At 49.2% G+C, this 26334-nt stretch overlaps 8 protein-coding genes across 8 annotated transcripts; 4 read left to right on the plus strand and 4 right to left on the minus strand.

The window, feature by feature from the left end:
* Nucleotides 1–1636: 1636 nt before the first annotated feature.
* LTR84_005556 (uncharacterized protein) lies at nt 1637–2834 on the plus strand (the record flags this gene model as incomplete). The annotated part of the gene is made up of 2 exons (XM_064849124.1): nt 1637–1644; nt 1700–2834. 2 exons carry the CDS (start codon nt 1637–1639, stop codon nt 2832–2834), a joined length of 1143 nt encoding a protein of 380 aa, XP_064704338.1.
* Nucleotides 2835–4597: 1763 nt separating this feature from the next.
* Nucleotides 4598–5227, plus strand: LTR84_005557 (uncharacterized protein; the record flags this gene model as incomplete). The annotated part of the gene is made up of 1 exon (XM_064849125.1): nt 4598–5227. One exon carries the CDS (start codon nt 4598–4600, stop codon nt 5225–5227), a length of 630 nt encoding a protein of 209 aa, XP_064704339.1.
* Nucleotides 5228–6122: 895 nt separating this feature from the next.
* On the minus strand, nt 6123–7394 carry LTR84_005558 (uncharacterized protein; the record flags this gene model as incomplete). Its single annotated transcript, XM_064849126.1, has 1 exon — nt 6123–7394. The coding sequence occupies one exon, from the start codon at nt 7392–7394 to the stop codon at nt 6123–6125; it is 1272 nt and encodes a 423-aa protein (XP_064704340.1).
* A 1766-nt stretch (nt 7395–9160) lies between these two features.
* LTR84_005559 (uncharacterized protein) lies at nt 9161–9879 on the plus strand (the record flags this gene model as incomplete). The annotated part of the gene is made up of 2 exons (XM_064849127.1): nt 9161–9165; nt 9312–9879. The coding sequence occupies 2 exons, from the start codon at nt 9161–9163 to the stop codon at nt 9877–9879; spliced, it is 573 nt and encodes a 190-aa protein (XP_064704341.1).
* A 706-nt stretch (nt 9880–10585) lies between these two features.
* Nucleotides 10586–11728, minus strand: LTR84_005560 (uncharacterized protein; the record flags this gene model as incomplete). Its single annotated transcript, XM_064849128.1, has 1 exon — nt 10586–11728. The coding sequence occupies one exon, from the start codon at nt 11726–11728 to the stop codon at nt 10586–10588; it is 1143 nt and encodes a 380-aa protein (XP_064704342.1).
* Nucleotides 11729–12708: 980 nt separating this feature from the next.
* LTR84_005561 (uncharacterized protein) lies at nt 12709–13220 on the minus strand (the record flags this gene model as incomplete). Its single annotated transcript, XM_064849129.1, has 2 exons — nt 12709–13169; nt 13217–13220. The coding sequence occupies 2 exons, from the start codon at nt 13218–13220 to the stop codon at nt 12709–12711; spliced, it is 465 nt and encodes a 154-aa protein (XP_064704343.1).
* Nucleotides 13221–20055: 6835 nt separating this feature from the next.
* On the minus strand, nt 20056–21001 carry LTR84_005562 (uncharacterized protein; the record flags this gene model as incomplete). The annotated part of the gene is made up of 4 exons (XM_064849130.1): nt 20056–20554; nt 20611–20692; nt 20743–20774; nt 20826–21001. 4 exons carry the CDS (start codon nt 20999–21001, stop codon nt 20056–20058), a joined length of 789 nt encoding a protein of 262 aa, XP_064704344.1.
* A 2516-nt stretch (nt 21002–23517) lies between these two features.
* On the plus strand, nt 23518–24363 carry LTR84_005563 (uncharacterized protein; the record flags this gene model as incomplete). The annotated part of the gene is made up of 1 exon (XM_064849131.1): nt 23518–24363. One exon carries the CDS (start codon nt 23518–23520, stop codon nt 24361–24363), a length of 846 nt encoding a protein of 281 aa, XP_064704345.1.
* Nucleotides 24364–26334: the final 1971 nt, after the last annotated feature.

Genomic DNA, 26334 nt, shown 5'->3' on the forward strand with positions numbered 1-26334 from the left:
GGGCGGGAACATGCCAGGAAGAAGGTTAAAGGTTTGAAGTCCGTAGGAATTTCAGTTCGTCGATGCATAGAGTGCTACTGTGGCTGTTGGACTACGCCAGACGCAGGATCGCGCCCTCGTCTAAAGGGCCTTCGATGCCGAAGATGGAAAAGACCCTCCCGTAAGCTTTAACCGTGCCTTGACCCTCTAGGCGGGTGAACTGTCATCTGCGGCGGTAGTTCGATTTCTTACAACAGTTAGCGGTCACGGAGAGAGCGCCTCGTATGAGGTGCTCACTGCTCAGGTTCGTTACTATGATTGCCTTTGCCGTGATCTCTTTAGTTAGGTAAGTTGCCTCGTACACTGGGGACCTGGTATTCGCCATCACTCGGTGTGACCCTCTAGTTTGAAAATTGGGTTCATCCGAAAGTGAGTGAGGGTCTAATGTGCTGCCTGTCTACTCGTTGCTCTGGCTGTCCTCCTCGCACGTTCTTTACTCCATCTGGATTCTCTGGAGTATCCTTCTGCCCCCATCCCGCGGTCCAGGGCCTTTTTTAGCGGGTCACACCTCAATAAGCTCGCAACTTTGTAGAAGGCCCAGCTCTTCTTCGTACTAAAGACCCGATCCAGATCTCTTGTCTTCTGCTAAACCGGCATGCCATCCTTCTGGAGCTGGAACCAATCCCCCAATCCTCTTATAGACACACAACTTGCACCTCCCGTTCATCCTCGTCTTCTCTTCTGCTTCACTTCCTGCTCCCCGTTTTTATACATCTGCAACAACTTGCATTGCTGCTCCTTGGTGGTTTGTTATCCAAACTGGAACGACCATTTGCGCCTGTTTGCTTTTGCAGGGTGTCTCCCCCACCCGAGCCCCAATGACAGTGATTGTTGCTATCGATTACTTCATGCCCCTCCACACCGCCTGCTGAGCTCATCAAGAATTAATAATTCATGCTCACACTGCCAGTGGCTCTCGTACCAAACTCGGTCCCTGGTTCTTCGAGTCCCTGCGCACCTCGGCTGTTCCCTCGAGCTTTTCGGGCTGCACCACACGGAGAACCGACTCCTCCCCTGCCCCTAGCCAGGCACTGAGGTCACCCACCCCGATTCCTTAGGCCCTGTCCTCTCGGCCCCAATCCCCGTCCCCCTCCAATTCCTATCCGCATCCAGAGCCTTCCGCAAGACTGCGCCAGCCTGCAGTCGCTGCCAGGCCTCGTAACAAGTCATGCAATCAACTTCGACCCGGCCCATCCGCCATGATCATTCTAGGTCTGTGGATGACTCACCTTCCGATGGAGAGATTGTACCTTTCTTAACGCAGGAACAACCTTTCGACTGTGCTCCTGGGTTGGAGGATGGCTTCTCTCCAGACCCCACCACCACCGGTCGCCCGGATGGTTTCAAATCATCAAAAGTCACCTGCGTCTCCGTCGACGACGACCTCGATTGCTCATGCTGCTATCACACCTCACCATATTTTCAGTCCAAAAGGCGTTCTTGGAATCCCTTCAGGAGATTGTGCGGTCCGAGAGGAATAGAAGACCACAAACGGCGCATCTCTGAGAAAGAGCATGTCTCTGAAAAGAATACTCGTCGCAAGTCACGATTGAGCACACCCTTGAGAAGAACACTACGGTTGCTAGGTATCGCTCTGATGTTACTGTAAGTATTACCAACTTGCACTTCTCCCTCACCAAGGTTACTGACCACCTCACAGCGGAATTGTTGAGTTCATCATCTTGGCGTGTGGTCTGATCACGACATTCTTCCCCGACGAAGTAGACGACTCACTAGACTCCTCGACGCCGACCGGAAGATTCTCTTCAGACCTGGGACGATGGCCGACAGACTTCTCGGCCGACATTCAACCAGTTGCCTGTGCCTCTCATAATGATTACTGGCGAAAAGAACCACTCTTCTCCGCCTTGAGAGCTGGCTGTACGGGGGTTGAAGCCGACGTCTGGCTCTTTGACCAAGACCTATTCGTTGGACATTCCACACAGTCATTGACCCCAGAAAGAACCCTCCGCTCACTCTACCTTGATCCAATTTTCAAAATCCTTGGTTCACAGAATTCAATCTCAGCTTTCCATCCTTCGAGCGACATTCAACCCAGCGGGGTGTTTGATACAAAGCCATCACAAACACTGGTCTTACTCATCGATTTCAAAAACGATGGCGATGCCATTTGGCCATATGTCTCGGATCAGCTCCAGCCATTCCGGGAAAAGAACTATCTCACCTATTTCAATGGAAGCAGTGTAATCGAGGGCCCTATCACGGTCGTCGTGACGGGAAATGCCCCATTCAGCTCGGTGGTGGCAAATCCACACTATCGAGATATGTTTTTTGACGCCCCATTAGCTTTGATGGACAAAGTCGCAGAGTCTGCCATTCCAGTCGGAGCATCTGTGCCGAATGGTAATCCAGCAGATGCGGTGCGATCCACCATCCCGAGTACTCGATCTGATGGTGATCAAGGTCAAGGGCAGTCGGGCTCAGCTCCAACAAACCCCTCAATTTATTCACCTGCAAACTCTTACTACGCATCCGTAGATTTTAGAGCATCCATTGGATTTCCTTGGCGAGGACATCTCTCATCTCAACAAAAGGAAAAAATCCGGATGCAGATCGCGGGTGCTCATGCACGCGGCTTGAAAGTCCGATATTGGAATGTCCCGAGTTGGCCTAAGGGGCTGAGATTTTATATCTGGCGAGTTCTGGTCCGCGAGGGAGTCGACTACTTGAATGTCGATGATCTACACTCGGCCACAAAGGGTAATTGGGGCTGGGGTAGAAAAGGCCCGTGGTGGAGCGGACCTTGGAGGTTCCGACCCTCTACAACCTCTTAGAGAATAGAGCTCATCACTGATATTAGGACATGGGCGAAGACGAAGGCCAATATGGACTCTGGCAGGGCGCCGGGGTATAGTTGGCAATAAGTCGACAGATGAAAATCTCTCATCAACAAAGGACACGAAATGAAGGGTTCACAGCAACCCTATGGGACGACAATGGCACGGCATATGATATCCTACGAGCTTATTACCCGTTGCACAGCGATGGCGTTGATGAAGAACATTACGAAAGCGATTTCAGCATTTATTGAGATTTTTTCTTTTTACATTGGGCATAGGAAGGATATCCAAGCCTGAGATCTACAATGCACATGCATTTATTGGACTATCATCAATATAACTGTTCAAGCCCATTTCCAGCCCTTTGATTTCCATTCTGACTTCATTCCTTTTTGGTGGGCAGGTCGGATGTGATGGTCCAGGTCCAGCATGCGCACCACTGTATCGTCTGATATCGCAGATCATGCACTATTCTGGCTACGATTGCTACGAAGGAGATGTGCTCCATCAATTCAGCAGGCTATCCGGTTTCCCGAGGGCTGAAATCGATGCACATGGTGTCCTTTTGGGCACGATCGACGTCGCGGCTCGATCCGCGGGAATTATTTAACCTTTCTACCTAGGGTCGAAGCACGAACAACGCTAGATGTAAATGGCGGCCGCCTATCCACGAAATAAAGAGAATAAAACAGCAAATCATCTCAAGGTGAGATTTGGTCGATACGCGACTTACAATTCCGTCCTGCACGCCGCCACGCCCCTTTTCAATCCAAGGGGACTATCATCTAGGGGTCAGAGAGGGCCAATGGCAATCAACAATTTTTCCTCATCATGATCAGCGACCGGTTCTAGGTAAGTCGTTGGGTCGGGCGAACCCCGAAACTTGAACCTTAAGCAGCAAAACAAGAGATTCGAAAAGCTGGAAAGGCTTATATAAGACCTTCAATAGACTACAGCTATTGAATGGCTGGGAGCCAGAAATTCAAAGCGAGGAGCCCAACAAAAGTCTGAGTATGTTCTTCGCGTCCCAATTTGACCAGCTGAATCCTGTTTGTCCTTGCCCCGAACTGAACAGCTAGCGAATCTCAAGAAAGAAGAATGACAGCGGGAGCAATTCCACTCATCAAGTCACATCGTGATTCTCAGAGGGTATTAGCTTCGTTGCCTGCAATATGTGGGTCTGCCTGCGGACTGTCCCTGTGGCAAAAGGCACCATGATGCCCAACAGATCTGACCTTCATCCACCCTATATACACCTATACTCGGTACACATCTCCGAGAATCAATCAATCGGATTGCATCAAATCAGGTCCGGCCCTATGAGACATCGCCCAAGAACCTGTCATCCACCTTCCAGCCCTTCCAGATCTAGTCCGCTAGAGAAAAAGGTACAGCAACGCGATGGACTTTCAGGTACATTTCTCCATTGAGCACGATGGATTGAGCCCGCGTGACGCGAAAAGAGTTCTTTGGACCCAGGAAAACTAGAAATTCCGTCAATATTCAAGACGAACAGTTTGGTTCCGACGAACCTCTGCTCTCCATCGACTAGGGCTCTGATTTTTATCACGCACATTCTTGAAAAGGGTGCCTTCCACAAGTTTGTTATATAAACTTGGAAAGACCCGGAAAATGACTGGTGAGCGACCGCCCTTTTCAACTTTCTGTCTCGTTCCCTCCAATACCTCGTTGCAATACATACGTATTCTCTCTCTTAACACAAAAGCGTACAAATCAAACCCAACGCACCGCCAGCTATGGCAGATATCTCCTCCAGTCCTATCACTCCTGTCACGGTCGCTGGCCATGACGGCCGCTCACCTCTACCCAGCATCCTGAAACCACCAGCGTACGCGACGGTCGACGACGACCTTGAATTTGCGATGCCACGCCCATCACGCGCCGTCTCATTCAGTGAACGCGCCAAACGCTCCATGTCACCCCCAGCCCGCCGACCAAGCCTGTATGATCTTGTGCGGCCACCAACCCCAATTCCTCAGGATATACGCAGCCCACAACAACAGCAACCACGGGCGCCCCGCTCAGTCCGCGCATTGCCTCCACTCGGTGAGGCCGCCGTGCTCATCGTCGAGAGCATCGCCTTGGGTGTCGTCGTCTTCGCCGCCCACTACAACCTCGCTTGGACCTGCCAGAGCCCGTGGTTCGTACTGCCCGTCGTCTTCCTCGGCACTCACGCCTGTGTACTGTCTCTGACTTTTGTCCTGTGCATGTTCGAGTTCTCTGCACAGAGCCCGCCGGAGCCATTCTATGCGCGGCCGGCATGGGTGGACGTTGTAGATGTCCTTGTCCCGGTGGTGGCGGCCATCCTAGGCACCGTTGTCTTCTACGCCATGGCCGTGCAGGAGCAATGTGTTTGGAGTCAATGAGACATGGGCCGACTGGTTGCAGTCAGGTCATATGCATAGAGAGCGAGCGCGTTCATGGCGTTGAGGGACTGTAAGCCGTCCTGGCGTTTGTAACAATCTTTTATTGTTTTTTTGAGTCCTACAAAAGCTCATCTACGAATGAGAGACCCGCAAGTATGGTCGACTCCCACAGCTCTTAGAGTGGTAGTTACTTCAACGAAAAGTTGATAGTGCAATCAGTCCTCATTCTAATCTAGCATATCAGCTATTTCACTGTGTCCGCTAATGTTATAATAGTGAAAATAATCGAAAAGCAAGAACCACGAGCAATCCTTACAATGATGCCGCTGAAACTCCTGGGGAGCATGGAAGGCTAGACAGCACGTACTAGCTCGTCGTAGCAGCAATGTGCTCCGTGTGATACTAAATAGAACTAGCTACGACATGAATGATCACCACGTTTCGAAGGCTTACCTAGCTATGATAGAGTAAGTTGTAGTTTTGACCCGCAGATCAGTGTTACTTTCCTTCATCGTTACTGAAATGAACATACACTACTGCAACGCTTTAATCCACTGACGGAGAAACCCACCGACGTAGTATTGCGGGGTTAGGCCTAGCTGTCATAACTTTAACGTGGCCGTCTTAGATGCGTTCAGAGCCAGCCCTTCGTAGCCAGTCGCAGACTTGCGAGCAAAGGGCCTTTTTCTAAAAGTATCGGAATTTGGGTGAAATTTTGACCATGAACGCAGTTGAAAATAAGGAGAGGGATCCAAAATTAAATTTGTGGATTGTATGACCCACATTAAAAGTCTTCTTGCTACTTGGGATAAACTTCATCGACTGGCTTGCGTACTTGAAAGTACTAAGCAGTGTACGCCAATGCCAGGGCATGCGGTGTGTTCGGGCTGTTGTCCTACCACCTTGGTATTTTGGCTGAAAATTCCGGCTGGAACCTTTGCATGTAGGTGGTGTCGTCTCGCTTCTGTAGCCCACAATCGAGATATTGTTGATGAAGATGTGCCAGTTTCTGTCTGTCCAATTCGATCCCCAGTCCTGGAGCGGTGGGCACCTCGACGCCTCCATCGACCCATTTCAGAGCGCCATCGACTATGACATCCTCGTCACGCCGCTTCCATGGCCAGTGCGTGTCGCAAGCATAATCAAGGTTGGTTGTTGCAGATGCCAGATGTGTCATGGCCGCTAATGAGATGCCCAAATGGCTGTTTGAGTGCATCGACAGTCGCATCCCCCATATCGCACATATTGCTGCTAGTGTCTGAGATTTTCGCAGTCCTCCCCAGAAGTGATGGTCAGATAGAATGACCTGGACTGCATCTTGGAGAATGCTGGCAGGGAGGTGAGAAAATGCGACAACTGCCATATTTGTGGCCAGTGGCATAGGAGCTGCTTTGGCTACTGCAGCCATTCCCTCGATTTCTGGCGCAGGATCCTCCAAGTATTCCACAATACCTTCCAACTCCTTTGCCACCCATATCGAGGTCTCTACCGTCCACGCAGCATTAGGATCGAGGCGAAGTGGCACTCCAGGAAATGCGGCATGTAAGGCTTTCATAGCTTCCACCTCTTGGGCCGGTGGAAAGACTCCACCCTTGAGTTTGATAGCCTTGAAACCATACTCATCAATCATCTTCCGTGCTTGATTGACCACACCTTCGGGATCCAGGGCAACCCCGTACTCGTCATCCGGTTGTCCAGGATGTCCAGCCCACTTGTAGAATAGATACGCCGAGTATTGCACATTGTCCCTGACACGTCCGCCGAGCAGATCGCTTACTGGCAGACCTGCCAGCTTCCCCTGAATATCGAGACATGCGACTTCGAAAGGAGAAAACACTTTGTCAGCGGCCGATGCCGTGGTTACCATGCCAGCCATCCCATCTCCGCCCGTACTGGTATCATCTACCAGAGAATCAACACACACCTTGTAGATGGAATTGGTGCTGTAGACCGAGAGGCCTTTGATCTGCTTCGCCGCTTTCCGAAGCCTCGCTAGATGGGTCGAATCTCCATAGGACTCCCCCAGTCCATAGCTATCCTCTGTGATCACCTCGATGATACTACGCAAAGCAAATGGTTCATGTACACCCACGCTATTCAACAGCGGCATGTCATGAAATGCCACCGGTGTGATAATGACATCTTGGACTGTTGTGGCTCTGGCCATTTTTTCTGAGCAAAGAATGGTAGGATGGATCTGCTTAGACAGTAACGCAATCGCAACGCCGTCACCAACTCAGAAGCATATCTATCAAGCTACTGTTCATTCTTGAAACGGATCCGCTGGCGAAGGGTGCCGGAGAGCATAGATCGATAATCGGGAAAGGCGCCGGCGAACGGAAGGCTCTACTGCATGTTCCCCGAATCTCTGAACGCTCGTTGGAATCTCCGCAACAATTAATCGAGACAAAGTCAGTGTCGACGGGTCCAAACCGAGTGCTGCCGTCGGAAGGAAGCGACGGGTCGGGCGAGGCAAATGATACGTTACCAATTGCGTTGTTAAGGTTCGGATAAAGGCCCGCACCCTTGCTTTTCCGTTAACCTTGGCAGATATATATCCGCCATGCCAAGAGGCTCAACATCCTACTTGCTTCCCCACGTTATCAGAATGGAGGAAACGTACACTGGTCGTCTGGGGATAGCGCTGATGCTAATCTGTACAGAATGCGGGGATGATCCTGTGTTATATCACAAGTGTGCAGGGATTTATCCGTTGTTGTGTTGAACATATATGATCAGACCGCTCCCCGCGGACATGAAGGCATTGGCACCAACAAGCAACCTACCTCCAAAGCTTGCCAGAGTCAAGGACGTTCCAATATCTCCTCCTATCTTACTGTCACCATGTCTCTCAGAAAGTCCATCGAGAAGGAGGGTGTCGAGTACACTGACCTTGAGTCCACACATCTCGAAGGCGGAGCTCGCGTTCTTGAGATTGACAATTTCCGGGTCTTGGGTTTAACCAATGAAGATGCCGACTTCTACAGAGATTTTCCAGAAGCAAAAAGGAAGAAGATCTTTCGAAAGGTGAGTTTGGTCATTTTCCCCCACAACTTCTTCCACTGATTGCTCTCTCTCTCTCAAGGTCGATGTTCGCTTGATACCCATGCTTGCTTTATTATATCTTTCAGCTCATATTGACCGTGCGAACATTGGAAATGCAAAGATTGAAGGGATGATTGAAGATCTTGGGATGACTGGAGTGCAGTATAACACCATATTGGCAATCTGTGAGTGTTTGGTCATGGGCAAGATATTTGTGCAATTTAACCAGGGACTGACAACGAATCCTTAGTCTTCATCCCATATATCCTTTTTGAGATTCCTAGCAACATCTTACTCAAAAGGTTCAAACGGCCTTCAACTTACCTTGGTCTCCTAGTGGTCTCCTGGGGCATCGTAATGACATGTACTGGGGTGGTGAAGAATTATGCAGGTCTAATGATTACCCGAGTGTTGCTCGGCATTTTCGAGTGAGTCTTGACACCTATAACTTACACCACCTATGACGAGTCTGACACAATGATTGATAGAGCCGGGTTTTTCCCTGGTGCAATATATCTCTGCTCCTATTGGTACATGCCCAAGGATTTGGCAACCAGAATTTCGTACTTCTATTGTGCCAGCGCATTGTCTGGAGCTTTCTCAGGCCTGTTGGCAGCGGGGATTGCACGGATGCATGGTGCTGGCGGCCTTGAGGGCTGGCGATGGATCTTTATCCTCGAAGGACTTGCCACCGTGGTTCTCGGTGTTGTGTGTTTCTTTTTCCTGATCGACACTCCAGCTTTGTCAAAGCGCTGGTTAGACCCTGAAGAAATTCGGTATCTCGAACTTTCCATGTTCATCAAACAGGGAGGAAAATTCCGAGAAGAAGAGAGCGGCACTAAATTGAGAGACCTCAAGATCGTGCTCATGAACTGGAGAGTCTATGTCATGGCGTACTTCCTGGTTTGCCAGTCGGCTCTTTCATATGGTAAAACTCCCCTTTGGACCCTTATGGGCTTCAAGTTGGCAGTACTGACACATGTGCGCACACAGGCACCAAATTCACTCTCCCAACCATTACGAAAGCCATGGGGTTCAGCTCAACCAATGCTCAACTTACATCCGCCCCACCTTATGTGGCGGCCGCCATCTCTGCTATTGTTTTCGCAAAACTGTCAGATCGCTTCTACTGGCGCATGCCTTTCGTGGTCATACCGATGGGCATCGTTACTATTGCTTATAGCGTCATAATCTCGCTCAATGGCGCTCTTGCGGCAAAGAAAGGAGTGGCTTATTTCGCTATAGTCTTGGCAGTCGTTGGTATCTATCCCATCCAAGCTGCGGCCGCCTCCTGGAATGCCAATAACATTGCACCGGCTTCTCGAAGGAATATAGGAATCGCCATGATGAATGCCTGCGGCAATGTCGGTGGTATTGTGGGCAGTTACATGTACCTCGAAAGTGAGAAGCCAAAGTACTACACCGGCTTTGGTCTCAGTTTGGCCTTTGGCGCCACCGGCATGGTTGTTGCATTGCTGCTTGAGTGGAGCTTCAAGATCACTAATGCGAGAAAGGCCAGGATTGCTGACGAGGCCAGACTCAAGTACACCGAAGATGAGCTCTTTGATATGGGAGACAAGTCTCCTCTCTTCAAGCATGTCCTATAAGGGCCTTGGACAAAGCAGGAAAGGGCAATGAGAACCGCAAGCCATGCGATCTTGGCCGAAAGACACCAACTACAAAGTCTTCATCGAATTGAATGAGCCGGGAAATTGAGCTTGTGAGATCTGGCGACACAGTCTTTTGCATTTTATGTTTCATCAGCCAAAGCTAGAAACTTAGAGTCTTAGGAGAACGACAAAATCATGATGACTCCTTTTATTGGGTTCACTTCCTCTTAATCCAATTGACTCGCTTTGCACAGCTTCCGTTGGCGACTACTCTCCCAGTTTTATATTCACTCCTAGAGTCTTATGTCCATAATGCTTAACACGATGGCCCCAACTATCAGTTTACAAGAATCTATGGCGGTTTCGGCGAGGGGGTCATAGTCTCCATGAATAGATTCTTTCTGTATCTGATTTGTCTAGGGAGATTGCCCATTGGCTCTTGGGGATGGATCAAGCATAATAATATCTGTCACATTTTTAACCTCCGTGTTTGATTTGAAGAGAGGAAAAAAGCACTGCATCAAAACATTTTGTAGTTGACAGCCTGCAACATCGTGATCGTTATGCGCTGAGGGACACATTCAATGATATGGCCTACCCTTCCTTTATTTTATGATCCTATGCAGAACGATTTGATGAGATTTCATTGCACATGTCAAGGAAATAACTCAACCAATGTCTATGGTCGCTTATCGACTAATGCTCAAAGACTTGCCTCAATATCCACCAAGCTCGCAATCTGCAGCTCAATATCCTTCTTTGCCGACTCTGAGGGCTCGGCATAAGGTCGCCTAGGTTTTAACTTCTCCAAAGCACCCTCTATGCCAGCGGCCTTTGCTGTGTTGAGAGCGGCTGCGTACTTGACGGCGCTGATACCAGCCTTGCAAGGCTGTTCAGCCAAGGCGGCTTTCCTGTGCAATTCCATCGCTTCCTGGAAACGACCCGCCTGGTAGAGGTTATAAATCTGCACGATGGTCTTGGGGAACACGTTTGCGAATCCCGCTATTGTGCCCGCAGACCCGGAAGCCAGACCTCCAATAAGGAAATCCGATTGTCCTCCAAACGTTGCGAATCTGTCGGCCGGGAATTCAGCTGTCAGCCTGGTGATCTTTGCCACGGCGCCGCAGGTCAGTTTCACACCGATAATGTTGTCGTGCTTCCTCGCCAGAGCGGCGATCGTCGCGGAGTCGAGATCGATGCCGTTGCAGACAGCTGGGAAGTTATATATCACGATCGGTAGTGGGCTTGCCTGAGCGACATCATTGAAAAAATCGTTAACGACGGCCGGAGTCGTTTGCTTGCCGAAGTACGCCGGTGGTAAGAGCAGGACATAGTCGGCCCTTGCTTCGGCTGCGTCGGAGATGAATTCCAGGACTTGTTTCGTTGAATGGCCGCCCACACCCGCCATAATGGGATAACTTGGGCCACACTCCCTTCTTGCGACTTCTAACAGTGTTTTTCGTTCTTCGCGGGTCAAGAGGAAAGTCTCAGAATTCGTTCCCAGTACGACAAGGCCGGCCAGTCCTGTTTTAGCCATATAGCTGTAGTATCTAGCCTGGGCTTCAATGTCAAGATTGTCCGTTGAATGATCGAAGAAAGTGATGGTCGGAGCCCATACACCACTTGGTGGCACTCGCGGTAACGGTGGAACCTTCTCAAGCTTTGTAGCCGGTAGAGAGGTCTCGTGGACATCTGTGTAAACCACTGCTGGTTCCTTTAAACTTCCGGAATCATAATAGCCGTTCGATTTTGCTTTGAAGGTGATATTCTCAACATGATCAGTATGTCCGTTGGTCAGAGGTTCATTCGTCGTCGTTCCATTGACGATATTCTGCAGTCTTGCCATTCTGCTTACCACAAGTGCCGTTAAATCTCTGTTGAATTAAGGTTACACTGAAAGCCCCTGATGGAGGCGCCTGGTTCTGGGGAAAGGGATTTCTCAGAGGGTCAGGCGTTACTCTTCTCGGTTTTTAATGGCAGCGAGTTTTACTCGAACAAGATCAAGGCAATAAAGTTTGACCACTACATGCTCACTAGCATGATCACTACAATGTACTATCTATTTATTGAGGACGTATTTGCTCGCCTTCTGGGGCGGATATCACACCGAGGATCGCGGAAGACGCCAAGAAACACGGATATGCTCAGAACGGATATGCAGACACTACTCACACCACCCCAGGGGGCAATGCAGCTGGTGGAGCAGATCTTTGAAAAATGATAGCTAACTTCTCTTCGAAGGCTGGGGATTACCGGGACTTGTTCCTTTTCGACTTCATCTCCGTTATGATGCTGGTCCGTTTCCTAGGTATGTTATGTACGTTGTCAAACTCAACGTTTATGGTGGGATGAAGAGATGATCTCTGCCCGTCTCGAGGCACCATATCCATTGTAGATGCTTCAAACGAGTGGGAAGGCTTCAACTCAGCATTGAAATGGGCCATCCACTTCAGATACGTGTCCGATCAACTTACATGGCACCTGTTTGGAACTAGTTAGGATATTCATTGAGGATAGGTGATCGGATCAATAACTTCTAATGGCGAAGGCCGCTTTCTGCCTTTGATTTTTCTATTGAAAGTCGTTCTAATCTATTGATCCTCTGCTATTTAGCCTAATGCGCCAGTCAATCTATAGTTGTGGAGAAGCCTCAAACCGAAAGTTAAGTTGACGTTCTATGCATAATTGTCGCACTGGCCTGGTGATTGGGGAAGACCAGACTGTCAGCTATCACAACGTTTTCTCTCCTGGTCGCGGTGAATACAATTATCTCGGCGATATCATCTGGTGTCAATGGCTCACAGCCCCTGTTGAGAAATCAGCATGTCAATGCATCACACCGACGCAAGTTGAGACTCTGGGGCTTGAAACGCACGCATAAACAGCATTGGCCTTGTCTTGATTGCCCCCAAATCTGACAAGCGAAAATTCTGTCTCGACTTGGCCTGGGTCGATTCCAATTACTCGAACTCTCGTTGAAATCAATTCTTTGCGCAGGCTTTCAGTAAACGCTCGGACGGCAGCCTTGGTTGCACAGTAAACACCACCGCCGACGTACCCCTCACGGCCTGCTATCGAACCAATGTTGATAATGTCGCCTGAACCATTGCCATTGTTTCGCTTCAGCATTGAGGGCAAAATCGCTTGTGTTACATTGATCAATCCTGTCACGTTGGTCGCAAACATGACGTTCATGTCATCCTCTGCAATATCAGGGGCTTTGGCGACACCTTTGACCAGACCGCTGTATCCACCGTATGAATTAGTCTCCTGAACCGTGGTGGACTCTTTCTTTCGAGTCAGAATGGCCAGCAGGGCCTAGAAGGGGGCTCACGCATTGTTGACCAGTATATCAACTTCCTTGAACTCTGCTGGTAACTTGTCCACAAAGTTGCGTACATCATCTGAATTGCTGACATCCAATTGCACTGGCAATACCTTCACGCCATCACCGACTTCCTTGGTAATTTGCTCTGCAAGATCCTTGAGTCTGTCAACTCGTCGTGCCGTCAGTACTAGCTTCAGATCTCCGGGACTTGTGCGCGCGAAGGCAAATGCTGTAGATCGGCCTATTCCAGACGAGGCTCCAGTTATGAGGACCGTCTTGCCAGCTAGGCGTCTTGAGACCAATGCTGCCATCTTCGGTATGTGCTTGGAGTATATGCAGAGATCTCTTCGAAGTAATCATCACCGTCGGCTTCTAGTAATAAGGCATCGGCTATTAAGTAAGAGACACCCAATTATAATGCAAATTACGAGGAACGGATAAATGGTTCTCCACGAAGCGTGAGTTCCGACTGCCGACGGAACAGACAAAGCTTTTCCGAATTAGCTGCGGAGTAAGGCAGTGATGACAGGGATCTGGGGGGTTGTAGCATTCATGTTTCCGTTGCTAAGAAACTTGGTCTAGGCGATGGACAAGTAATCCGGCAACCCATGCAAGACCGAAGCTTCTAGCCGGGCACCAACATGGACAACAATTGAACTTCAATGTACTGGAGAAGACTAGAAACCTTGATGCACGATTGACCTCGGCTGTCTGCACACTGCCAAGCATACACAATGCCAAAAGAGTCCTCATACTGACAGGATGTGCCTTCGTATCGTGAGAAACGAGGAACGGAATCTAAGGTCAGAGTCTGAAAGGTTCGTCAAACAGGAAACCATCCAGATTGCCCAAGCCTGAAGACACCATTGAGGCGAATTGGCCCCAACCAGAGTAGTCCTGAAGGGTCGCACTTGGCAGATCGTTGAAGTCGATGGCGCTCTCATCCATTAAATCCGCATAATTGCTGGTTGGCAACGGGTCAGCCCCGATTTGAATTGAATTGGTCTGAAGGCCGCTCTCCTGAGGGCGGTCGTTCAGCTCTGTTAAGCCAGTCACAGAAGGGTAAATATAGTCAGTTTGACGTAGTGCTTCAAGGCGGAGTTCCTCTAGGACAAGGCAATACCGTTCTGAAAGCGATCCTTTCTCAGCAATAGCTGATATATGAGATTGACAACGCATGGCCGCTGACAAATAATTGTCATAAACCTCCTGTGGTGACGCTCTTTTCTCAATCACGTAGATATACAGAACGATATTCGCCGTAAACGCAAAATAAGCCGTAATCTGTGCCTTGTCAGCTCCGTTTCCGATCTCGACTGTGAGGAGTTATACCCAAAATGCACGAAACATTTGACGGTCCTGCGTGATATCGTCGATAGTGTTCACTGTGTCTAAAGCTGCCGTTAGACACCGTCTTACACTCTCCTCTGTCTGCACATCTCCATTTCCAGGGTTACTATCCAGCTGCGAGAGTGGCATCAGGTTGCCCAGGATGTACGGTCGATGGGTTAGAATCACAGCGTGCCAATAAGTAAGGTTCAAGACATTCCGTTGCCGCTGGAATATTGGAATGAGGAGAGAGGTGCTGAAGTAGTCCGCATCAAGGAACCTTGCCAAATCAACTCGCCAATCACTTAGGTCCTGGGAAACTTCCTGCGTCAGAGTCGCTCGGCGGCGTGCTGATATCGGTTTGATGGAGTAAAGATCGCGCAGTATTCTGCTGATTATGCGGGCGATTTTGATATGTGCAATCGGGGCAAGCATGATCGACTGGCCTCTACTGGGCGTGGTAGTTGTAACTTGCTCCAGCCCAAGTTCATGATCCTCGACACAAGCTGGGAGTTCTGTGTCAATGTCGTCATCATGAAATGATCGTGGTCTGCCCAATGCTGCGCTAAGGTATGCATCCAAAGTATAAGCACACCAAAAGGTTCGACGTCGCAGCTCAATTTCTACTCGGCTAGATCCGTTGGTAAAATCCGAATGCCTGTTTCTATTCAAGCCAATAGCTAGAGCCAAATGGGATATCGTGCCGAATAGACTGTAACAGTGATTGATACGAGATTGAGTGAGCAGATAATAGCACTGCGTCAGACGGGCTTGAACGCTGGTCAACCGGATCGAGCCCCTTTCTTTCGTGAGCTGATGCTCCGCGGCGATGAAGTAGCGAACACTATAGCAGTATCTTTAGTAGTTTCATGTCAGAAGCTGTCAATCCTTGTGACGTACCTTAGATCAGACGGGCCGGGTCTGTCATTATCAGGCATGTATACCCTCCCCTGAGCAAACACCATGAATAAAAGAGCAATTTTAGCTGGAGCACTCTGAACGTCATGCATAAGCCCGAGAGTTTCGTAGAACTCGACAAACCATTCCTGGACTATTGGGCGGTGGAGAAAGCGATATGTCGGCATTGCGAAATCGAAATATCGGTCTAATAAGCGTTGAGCGTCGTCTTTTGGCAGCATCATACAGAAAGAAGGGTCAAATTCGGGGGGGTGCAGGGGAGCATCTCCGAAAGTGAATATACTGCTTGGGTTTGAGAATGAGATGGACTGGACCAAGCGTTTCTGGACTCTGAGAAGAAAGGAAACACCAGATGCAGGGCCGATATAATGGCCTTGTAAATCGGTCTGAGACGGCTCTGGAGAGTTACGTGTTGACAATTCGACGTATGCCAGGGACGTGGATGGGTGATACGATGAAGCAATGCCATGGCCCCGCGAGGGCAAGGCGTCGACTTGGTGTGTTGGCTCCGTGGTTGATGTCGGCTGATTAGGCTGATCAGGTACTGAGAGAGTTGTACTGGACTGTGTAACGTTGACCATATGGATAGGGGTGGATTGCGTCTCAATACCCGAAGCTGATGGGATCACGGGCAGTCGACCTCTTGCATACGCACTATCAAATGTGCAAGCTGCTTTTGCGCGGGAGCAGAAATCACAAGGCTGTATACCATTGCATTTGACCTTCCGTCTAAATCGAGGCACGGATGTTAGCATATCTAGCGCACCATCATACAAGCTGGAGAGGTTGCAAGAAATCCTTTACCGTTTACACCTATCGCATGCCCGGGTGACCCTGGCTCTTTCACGACTGCGTTTACGTTTCGGGATGGGCTGCGGTACTGGTTGAGCATCGGGTGCCATTGGAGCTCTGCTATGGCTTTGCTTGTAGTTAATGTAAGGATAATACCAGACAGCACAATCTCGCCATCGGATAACCTTGAAACGCTGTTTAGGGCTCGAAATTTATTTGGTCCCCATGCTCAACTTTTCCGAACATACGCTAACCGTAAGAAGCACCAGGAGAAGGTGCCCAGGAAGTTCACTTGTACTTTAATAGAGGGGTGGGCGGAGGATGGAGATACCTAGAGGGGCGCCCAGCCACCCCTCTTTATTTGGGCACCCTCCCACCTTTTGTGTAGACACGCAGCTGATAACCTGGAATACTAGATTAATCGTTCAAATAAAAGCGACTATCAAGTACTCGGTATAACGATGTAAGAACAATACTATCATAGACTGACACACTGACCCTTTGCACTTGGAGCCGATCTGATTAAGAGTGAAGATTGCCTGACTGCCTCAGCCCAGTCGTGAATAGCGCTTTCCCATTGTTCACGTGTGTGAATGGTATGCCTCGCGAAATTCACCGGGGCAGCCGAACAACAGCTATTTAAGACGCGCGAGCTTTGTCGCGCACTCTACTTCTTTCTTTCCCCTACCAAACATTCAGATCGGCAGGATGTGAGTTCACGCTCCCCTGGCTTAGCCATTCTTTGGCAATCCGGATATATATAAATCACAAATCATAAGCCCTTGGATATCAGCGTTGTCTTTTGGGTTATTGACGCGCTCGCGTTTTGGGTATTATCGCCGCTGCGCCTTTCGACCTGGTCTCGCACGATTTGCTGCTGAAGATGGAATCTCATGCAGTTCTGGCGCGCTTCTCGCAAGCTGCAACAATGCATGCCATTCGCGCCTCACCCTTGCGCGCAAAGACCGTCTAGATCTCATGAGCGCTTGCAAGACGCTTCAAGACTCCATCCAAGGCTTAACCGTGATTCATATCAACTGGGCGAATACCGAGCATCAGTGTCACCGTACCAATCGATGCCAAAAGGCGGGTCTGTCCACCTCAATGTAAGTTTTGCCCCTGCTTTCTCTCGTCGATGCGAAGGCCACCATGTGATGAAGTCACCGTCGCCGAGCGGATCTTATACCGTTATCTCTTCCACAAGTACTGACATCTTCTTCTCCAGGTCAAGCAACTACCGAGGTATGGGGGTCAACAGTCTTGCTGTGCCATTGCCCAGAGCTATAACAATTGTCACCAAGTGCAACCGTCTGGAGACGAGCCCTACGGACTACTAGGAATCTTCTCGGCAAAGATTAGGTGTTTTAGCATACTGAACAACTACCTATGGTATTGCCAAACGCGCTTCTGGCTCCTCCACCTTCGCCAGCATCATCTCAAATTACATCACCCATCGAGGACCTACAGTCCATCATTTCAATTGTAGTATTTGATGCGTTTGATGACAGCTTTCCTAATCCAAGTCTCGAGCTTGACGAGATCGATCTCTTTCCTCCTGCATCGACCAATGAACAATTTTCACCGCCAGCATCGTCATAATCAATGCTATAGCTGATCTCACCCTCATGTGAATGTCATGCTCAAAATCAGTGGTTATTCCGCTGCGATCGATGCCATTAGGCAGTTAACTGGAGAGATGTAGGCAAACACATCCACGAAGGCCGCGCCGACAATAATCTGGAGCTGAAGATTTACCAAGCAGACCCTCGTGAGGGATTGATGTGATACGTTCCAGGCAAGTTCGGCAACACAACACCAGGGCGTGGTGAGTTCTTATAAGGATCTCAAGGCTATCGGAAAGAAGCAGCCGAATGTCAGATTGTGTGCCGAGAGCGCATTTTCGTATTCGGCGTGATCGTCATCCTAGGCGAGAGGACAAAACATCGAACGCAACACAACGTGCAAAACGTGTTCTGATTCGAGTTCGGCAATGGGTTGAGGATTACAACTGGGTAAGCTTTTGCGCCTCTCCTTTAGACCAGTGAACTCAAAAGAATGCCGCCTTACTAACGCTTTGCCGTTCAGGGACAGATTCCTCTCCCACGTGGTCACACCGCGTTTGGCTGGTTACTGTGCAGAGGCAGAGCATGAGATCCCAGGGGCGCTCAAGCTTGTACAAGCATCAGTGCCAACGTGTCTTGACCGTCGACCTGCTCACCCTTCTCCCGTGGCCTGTTCGACAGTCAAAGCTACCTACACTCACCGTCCATTTGACCATCGAATCTTCACGCCAAGTTTGCAACAAACTTACCAGCTTCTGTAACCAAAAGGGCTGTTTACAACGATGTCATCGATTGGACAGGGCGAGAACTACGGTCCTAAGTCCCAGGTGATGAGCTCCTCCGAGATCTAGCCATCAATGCGGGTATTTTCAAACCAGGTCTTGTTTACACGCTGAAGTCTCTCGCCATTTCTCAAAGCTTTGTCCGCTTACGCTTGGGATTCGGAGGGCTAGGCTTCATCCAGTTCCAAAAACCACCTAATGGAGCTCCCTCGTATCAATTTGAAGATTTCTACAGAATGGTCACGCAAGGCCGCACAAAACTCAACCTGAACAATGTCACGGTTCGTCAGGGTCATATTGGAGATCTTAGCGATGTCCTGGACTCGCATGATGTGCTTGTCTACACGGAAGTTATACAGGGCCTGGTTCGATTTCGCTGGTGGTGACCACGAACCTAATTGTCTTATTCGAATGGACAGTACTTTCGGGACAAGGGAAATTTTGATATCCGATAGCTACTAGAAAGATAAATCATTTTCAACCCAAGTCAGTTATTCTAGATTAAAGACCTGTCGAACCTATACGGAAAAGAGAGCAGATGCGAAGACGTGGAGAATCGAAACAATTTCTACAGCATTAGGTCCCCTTGTAAGTCGTGAGTCGTGACCCGTGAGTGAGCTGTGCCTTTCATTTTGCCAAGGCGGTAGTAAAAGACCAGTTGTTCGCTCAGGGGTTCCCCGCGAAACCAGTAGGCTAGATGATCCACTTGGTGGGTTTGAGATTAGCTAGCGAGAAGCTGGAGAGCCGACTACCGTGGACCTAGCCAGGATCTTAAGCGAAAATTTGTCAGAACTTCTTGCGTTCAAATGGCTGGATCCGAGTTTCCAAATTCCCGGAGATTTTGGTTCAGGGGAGCATGAGCGGGAACGGTAAGCTAAGTGTAAGATTCACGGTAATGATGGAAACTTTGAGTTTACAATACACCAGAAGACGGTCTCGGGAGATCTGCTATCGGTTTTGACGTGTAGAGCCAGAAGCGAGCACAGGGCTCTTTGCGAGGTGGCCCCCAGGGGGCATCATAAATTCATAATTCATCGAACATGGACCCCTGGTATTTGCTCTGGAGCCCGCAGTACCTAATGCACTATGAGATTAATCAGCAATCAAAATACTTCACACAACCTTATAGCTATGGATCTAAGGACTTCTCATGCGAGATCATAGTTTGATACAATTTCTTCTGGTTAGGTTCTAGCTATGAATGCAGGAGATATTCGTCAAAATGGAGGTGAACAAAAATAGAATATCCAGCGAATCTCTCATTTAGATATTCAACGAATTATGTTATCTATTGTTTGCCTTACTAACATTTTGGATTACTATCGTACAAGGGTTTCGACTCTAAGCTACAGCCTTAAGTCTAAAGGTCTTCTGACAGTCATGTGCGCGTCGAGTATACCGCATTCCATTCTGGAGTCTGACGAGTTCTGTACAACCGGAAGATGGATTATATTCCGAGTGATTAGCTGTGTTGACTCGAGACCTCGGTGATCCTTTGCCGAGCTTCACTCTTCTCGACCTGAGTTATGTCAACCGTGACTAGTATCCCCTTAGTGCTTTCATTTTCGCCATCAGCATCAGCAGGCCTGGGACTCATTGTTCGGTCAGCATAGCCTCGTGCACGATAGAGATCATCGTTGCCATCGAATGCTTTGTCACCGAGCTCGATATCGCCTCCTTTGTCGCTTCGTCTGGCCTTCGAACGAGACGTCTGGTTGGTCGTGGATGCTAGGCGATACGTATCCTCAGGGACCTGGTAACTACTAGTCTGAGTAGTGTTGCGGAGAAGCGTATATAGTGTAGGTACTTGAGCAACGATCGAAGCGAATAGTGTTTCGACCGAACCCCATACCGTGCGGCTTAACTGAGAGCGAGCATGGGGAACGCCTTGAATGATTCGGACGCAGCTGACGGCAACAAGGAATACCCCAATACTGAATAATGAGCATAACTGCGCTTTCCTATCCATCGAGTGATTAGTACTGAGCAGCCATAGCGGTAATGCCAATACACGTACTTTTGCCAGCGGACTTTTGCTGCAAATAAAACAGGGAATGGAAACACCAGCAGCATGATATCAGTAATCAGGTTTCCCACCTCTGTGAGTCGTTAGTTTCGCCTCTACTCTTGAGTAAGCACGGATATTTACCGTAGGTAATCAACCACGTATTGCCATTGACACTGCTTCGATTAGCTTGTCATGTCACAGAGAGCGTTGCCGAGAGTGTATACCATTTACCAGGATCAGGGAATATCTGCCAATAGAGATAAAATGGCCTGCATTCTAGTACCACTGCAAGTTGTCCCGCAAGATATGTTGCAGCAAATACGATCCAGAAGGTATATTTGATGAGATTCTCCTTGGGCATTTTGCTGATGAGACGCGCACAGAGGTCGAGAACAACCATTTTGAGAGACCAGAGCCTAGTCCACAATTTTTAGAAAGTTCAAAGTGTATTATTGAATGAGCCTTACTTACAGTGTATTCACTGTCAATCGATTAACAATGTTTAATTTGCTGTTGAGAATGACTCTGTCGTGCACCTCAGGGTCCAAGCGACCCGGGGGACGAAGGTCAGCTTTGATGGCTGATAAGTCGCTTTGAGTCAATAAACTTCGTCACAATCAGGTGAGCGTTTGATGGTACTGACTCGTAGTGGTTCCGCCTGCCAATATGATAGCGTTCAGGGTTGCACGTAAAGTAATTGTTAAGAGAGCGACGCCTGTCCAATAATCTCCAGATGTGAAAGCATGACGGCGGCATTTGCGAAGTATCAAGCGAGTGACACAGAGACCTATGGCAAACCCATGGCAGATCCATAAGGCCTTGGTGTCAGTGGAAGACATTGTGCCTGCTTGTGATCGAGTGAGGATGGAATCAAATCCTAGTATACGTGACTGCGAAAGGAGAATGATAATGCATGGTAGCAGAACCCCTAGGTTTTGATGAGAAATCGGAGGGGTAGGGAATAGCTTCTTCTCAGCTCCCAGAAACCACAAACCTCGTGAAGCATTTTCGGCATGAGCCTACTTCGAGTGCGCTAAGAGTTACAAAGCAGGAAGAAGCGTCTTTACAGTCTAGCTGTGGCTTGGACCTGCCTTCATCAAATGATCAGCCTTGCTACCTGAGACCGCTTGGAACTAGAAACACGGCACGAAGAATAGGAACACACGGAGTAGTCGTGTTAGATAGCTTCGCATGAAGTACTTCGTTTCTTGCAGCGAGAGCTAGGCCGGGGTTCGGAAGTTTGGCCCGCTGGGCCGTTTCGGCTTGTTAGGCTGCGAAATCTGCAATTGGAATCACCAATCAAACCCACTTGTCCTTACCCCGGGCCATCTGGAAGACGACCATCTTGCAGGGGTAAAACGCTTTAGCTTCTGGTTAGCCTTGGGGAGGTACTGCAGCTTCTCTAGCCTCTCACTTTAGGCAAGAAGGATGTCCAAGATACTTCTGGTACGGATACCTAGTGGTAACTTCGTATTTTAGTCATTGCCAGGATTTTTATACATGGCTCGAAACTCAAAATCGATGTGGCTTCGTTTAAGGGGTTGGTAAATGAAATGCTCCGTGACGGGGACATACTAAGTATTCGTACGAAGTGCAAAGTAACTTTTGGCATTCGACCTGTCGTGAGGTTTGCTCCGGGGATGGCACAATCATCAATCCCCTTTCCCACCACGACGATTAAGACCCAAAAACACTCTATCATTCAACGCGGCTACGTGGACGCCACAGTAGCGCGAAAGCCCAAGACTTCAGTGGCTTCATCGTTCTCACCAAGCACAATACCAGATATTTCATGCTCCACAACGTGACAATGCAGTCGCAGGTCACATATACCGCGCTCGCAGAAGCATCCCCAGCTAAAAAAAGCCACCGCCGAAATCGTCACCAGATACTGCTCTTGCCTCAACATTCCCCAAGCGCTCCTTTCAAGACCTTGATGTGTTCCAGGTCGAACAATCCTTCATGCTTGGCTTTATGGCAAAAGCAGGCGTAGTAATCGAAGTCAGCATTTAAGCTTTCGGAGATAGGTCTTCTGTGGGACGAGCGGGTTGGTGGGGAAGAAGTCGAAGTCCCATAACTTGCGACCGAGCCAGCCGAGGCTGTGAACTCCTTTATCCAAAATTAAAGCTGGGCATTCCTAGCCTGCTCCCACTACCCATACCCAAAATCGGTATTGCAGTAGACTGATCACAGTCTCTTCGTCCGAACCCTCCAGGGTATCAGGCATTGATTGTTCTGAAACTTTCAATGCTTGAGATGTACGCCAGAAGATGTACCACCTCGACACCAGGCACTTCGGCTGCTGTTTCGTTGCTGGTGACCCGGAAGGGGTGACCAAGCTCCAAGGACAGATGCTGTTCACCATCAGCGGCCGCGATCTCCCCAAGAATTTGCCGGTGATCTGTTGGTAAATACTAGTTGGGTACCTAAGTACTTATCTCTAGATACCTGAATATCAAGTGGTTGGCGATTGGCAGATTCGAGCTCTTGGCATCGAAACGCCTAATGTGACCCCGCTAGACATGTTCCCATTGAGAGAGGAGGCGACATATAAAACTTTCATAAGGCAGATTACCGTAAGAAGGGAAATTCTGGCCGTACAGCGGATATATGTTCAGGTGGACTGTCGTGGAAGGCACTTCCATTCAGCTTACGGAGATGGAATCGCACGATGCTTCGTGCAACGCTCAACCCCTCTCTCAGCTCGTCAACGACTACCTGGAAAGACATTCAAAAATCTTCTGCGAGTTGCAAGAATTGAGGAGAAAGGTATTTAATAGTTAGCCTCCCGTGCCGAGTTGTAATATTTACACCCAGTTGCAGGGCTGGGCCAATGTTAAGGCCGATGCACACTTCCGGAAGCAACGTCAGCAGGCCGATGAGGCTGGACCGGATCTTCGTCGACATTTCTTCAATATGATGTGTCACATTGGCGAAGAGATTCAAAAGAGCACAGGGGCTATTGCCTTGAAGGACCCTGCCCCGTCCATTCTAGATCTCTGCGCTGCCCCTGGCGGTTTCATGGCCACTGCACTTCGCCACAACAAGGATGCGAGAATCTGCGGCATCAGCTTGCCCAAGGACCTCGGTGGCCATCCACTGCTTGTTCCTAAATGGAAAACGGACCCGCGAGTCACGGTGAACTTTTTGGATATCACCATGCTCGGCACAGAATTTGGTATGGAGTCATGTTCGGGTCTCACACCAACACTTTCTTCTTATCGTCCATACCATGGCCGTTTCTTCGATCTTGTCTTCTGTGATGGCCAGGTCTTGCGAACACACGCACAGTATCGAGACGAGAAGCGAGAAAGCCTCGAAGCTCCACGACTGAGCTGCAGCCAGATGATTTTGGCCCTGCAAAGACTACGCCAGGGGGGAACATTGATCATGCTCATGCACAAGGTGGAGTCGTGGCATACTCTGCAGACGCTTCGCGCATTTTCCAGCTTCGCAACCGTACAACTCCATAAGCCACATAAATACCACACTACTCGAGGTTCCTTCTATCTCGTCGCCACGAATGTTCAACCAGCATCTCCTGCTGCGAATGCCGCGATAAGCACCTGGAAAGCTATGTGGAGAGAAGCAACAGTCGGGACCCCCAACCTAGATCAGCAGGACTGTGCTGCCTTCTTATCACCAGATTCAGAAAGTGAAGGAAATAAGTTCTTGGAGGAGTTCGGAGATCAAGTCATCCGGTTGGGTGAGCCCGTCTGGGATGTGCAGCGCATAGCTCTCGCTAAGAAGTCTTGGAACTAGTCGTGCAATGCTGTAAGGTCTGGGGTGGTATTGACACTTCAAGATTGAGGTCGGCGAGGCTTTATCAGATCCTAACCTCATCGGTATCGGTAGGCTTCAAGATCATAAAATGTGGTACGGATCGCGTAGTAACGAATCTCATAGGCAACCTCTGAAACCTCTAGTCAGAATAGGCACCCAGCGGGTGTCAGAAATCGTGGATCACCTTCTATTCTCGGTAGAGCCTTCTATGTCCCTCCGATAGAAGTCATCTATGATATCAGCGCACAAAACGAAGGTGTCCAGAATCCTACATTAGCGCACAGAGGTAGTCGTTCAATATGGCGGGTGGCAGGATAAGAAAGGGGTTAGTGATTCATGCGTCCTGTCATGCCCTGATTGCAAGGTTCAACATTGTGTGCGCCGGCATTACTCTCTTAGGAAGGAAAGCCCCTGGTCTCGACAGCAGCTTCCAAGGATTCTTGTACTCGTATTGGAAGCTGAGTCCAGCTTCTAAATGGGACCGTCGAGGCTGAAACGGACTTCGCCAATTCGATCTGTGATCCGCCGTACCACCAGGTACCACAATACTCTGCCGTAGCACTTGGCAGTGACGTACATGAATCTTGGAGTTGTCCTCCCTGAATCCCAATGCGTTTCGACATCACAGGCTGCTCCCATTCGATCACCAAGCCTCAAATAACTACTACAGATCCAAGATTCAGTACTTGCACCGAAATTCGATTGACCACATACCCAGGAGATAGATCGAACACCTGCGCGCAAAGGGCTAAAAGTTACTTGATCGTCGTCCACTGCCCAGGATGACTTCCAGCTCTAGCCAGAGCCAACTGCTCTAGTAAGATAACCTACATCGAGACTGACGACCAATTAGTTCTAACTACTATTGCAGTGCCTGTATCGCGCACGGAACCACGATATTGACCGAGCATACATCTCCCGGCACGTCATCTACATCGGCATCCTCGCTTGCTTCGGTCATCCTCCCCAAGATCTCGCACTCTACTCCAGCCAAGCTCACATATACGCACGACCGGTTATTTGTGCACTATATAGCAGACTCTCCGTCGTCTACATCGAACAGCCCCGATGAGCAGCTATCCAGCCATGCTGCCATGACCTATTTGGTGGTGGCGCAGACAGAATTAGGGCGACGGATCCCGTTCGCATTTCTACTGGAACTCAAGAAGAAGTTCCTCGCACAGTACAAGCCCGAGTCTACGGATTTCCAATCTCTACCGGCATATGGTTCAGCAGCGTTCAATTCAACGCTCAAGGGGATGCTTCAGCAGTACAACACGTCACCACCGAATGATTCCTTGGCCAATGCCCGCAAGGAAATTGACAGTGTCAAGGATATTATGACGGAAAACATTGAGAGAGTGCTTGAACGAGGAGAGCGTCTTGATCTTCTTATTGACAAGACCGATAGACTGGGAGGAAGTGCTAGAGATTTTAGGGTTAGAAGTCGAGGATTGAGGAGACAGATGTGGTGGAAGAACGTTCGGTTGATGGTTTTGCTTGTGGTTGTGGTCATCTTCCTACTGTACCTATTCATCGGATTTGGATGTGGCCTGCCAGCTTGGGGAAAATGCGTCGGCTGAATAGTATTCTGTCTTCAACAGGGAGGGCGGTTGCTTTGGTTTCTTGATTGAAGCGGATTGTATTATATCATTATTTGCAACGAGCAATGTATCACTTAGCGCATATCGCATTATTGCTCGTTTGAGACCGGAACAAGATCCGCCAGGAGACGCTTTATGCTTGAGTTGTTGTGGTCCAAGAAACAAGAAGTGGTGTTTGTGAACAGGGTATTGGGGCATTAATACATCATCCAAGCACCAGGACTTGCTCTAGGCTGAGAACGAATATACTGTATCCACAAATGGCGTAATAATTTTGTATAAGTCTGGGCACCACGTAATGAACCAACCTAGTAATGGAACACTCGATTTTATCGCCACCACGACA

Source organism: Exophiala bonariae (genome assembly GCF_035927105.1).
Source record: "Exophiala bonariae strain CCFEE 5792 chromosome Unknown scaffold_20, whole genome shotgun sequence".
Lineage (NCBI taxonomy): Eukaryota > Fungi > Ascomycota > Eurotiomycetes > Chaetothyriales > Herpotrichiellaceae > Exophiala > Exophiala bonariae.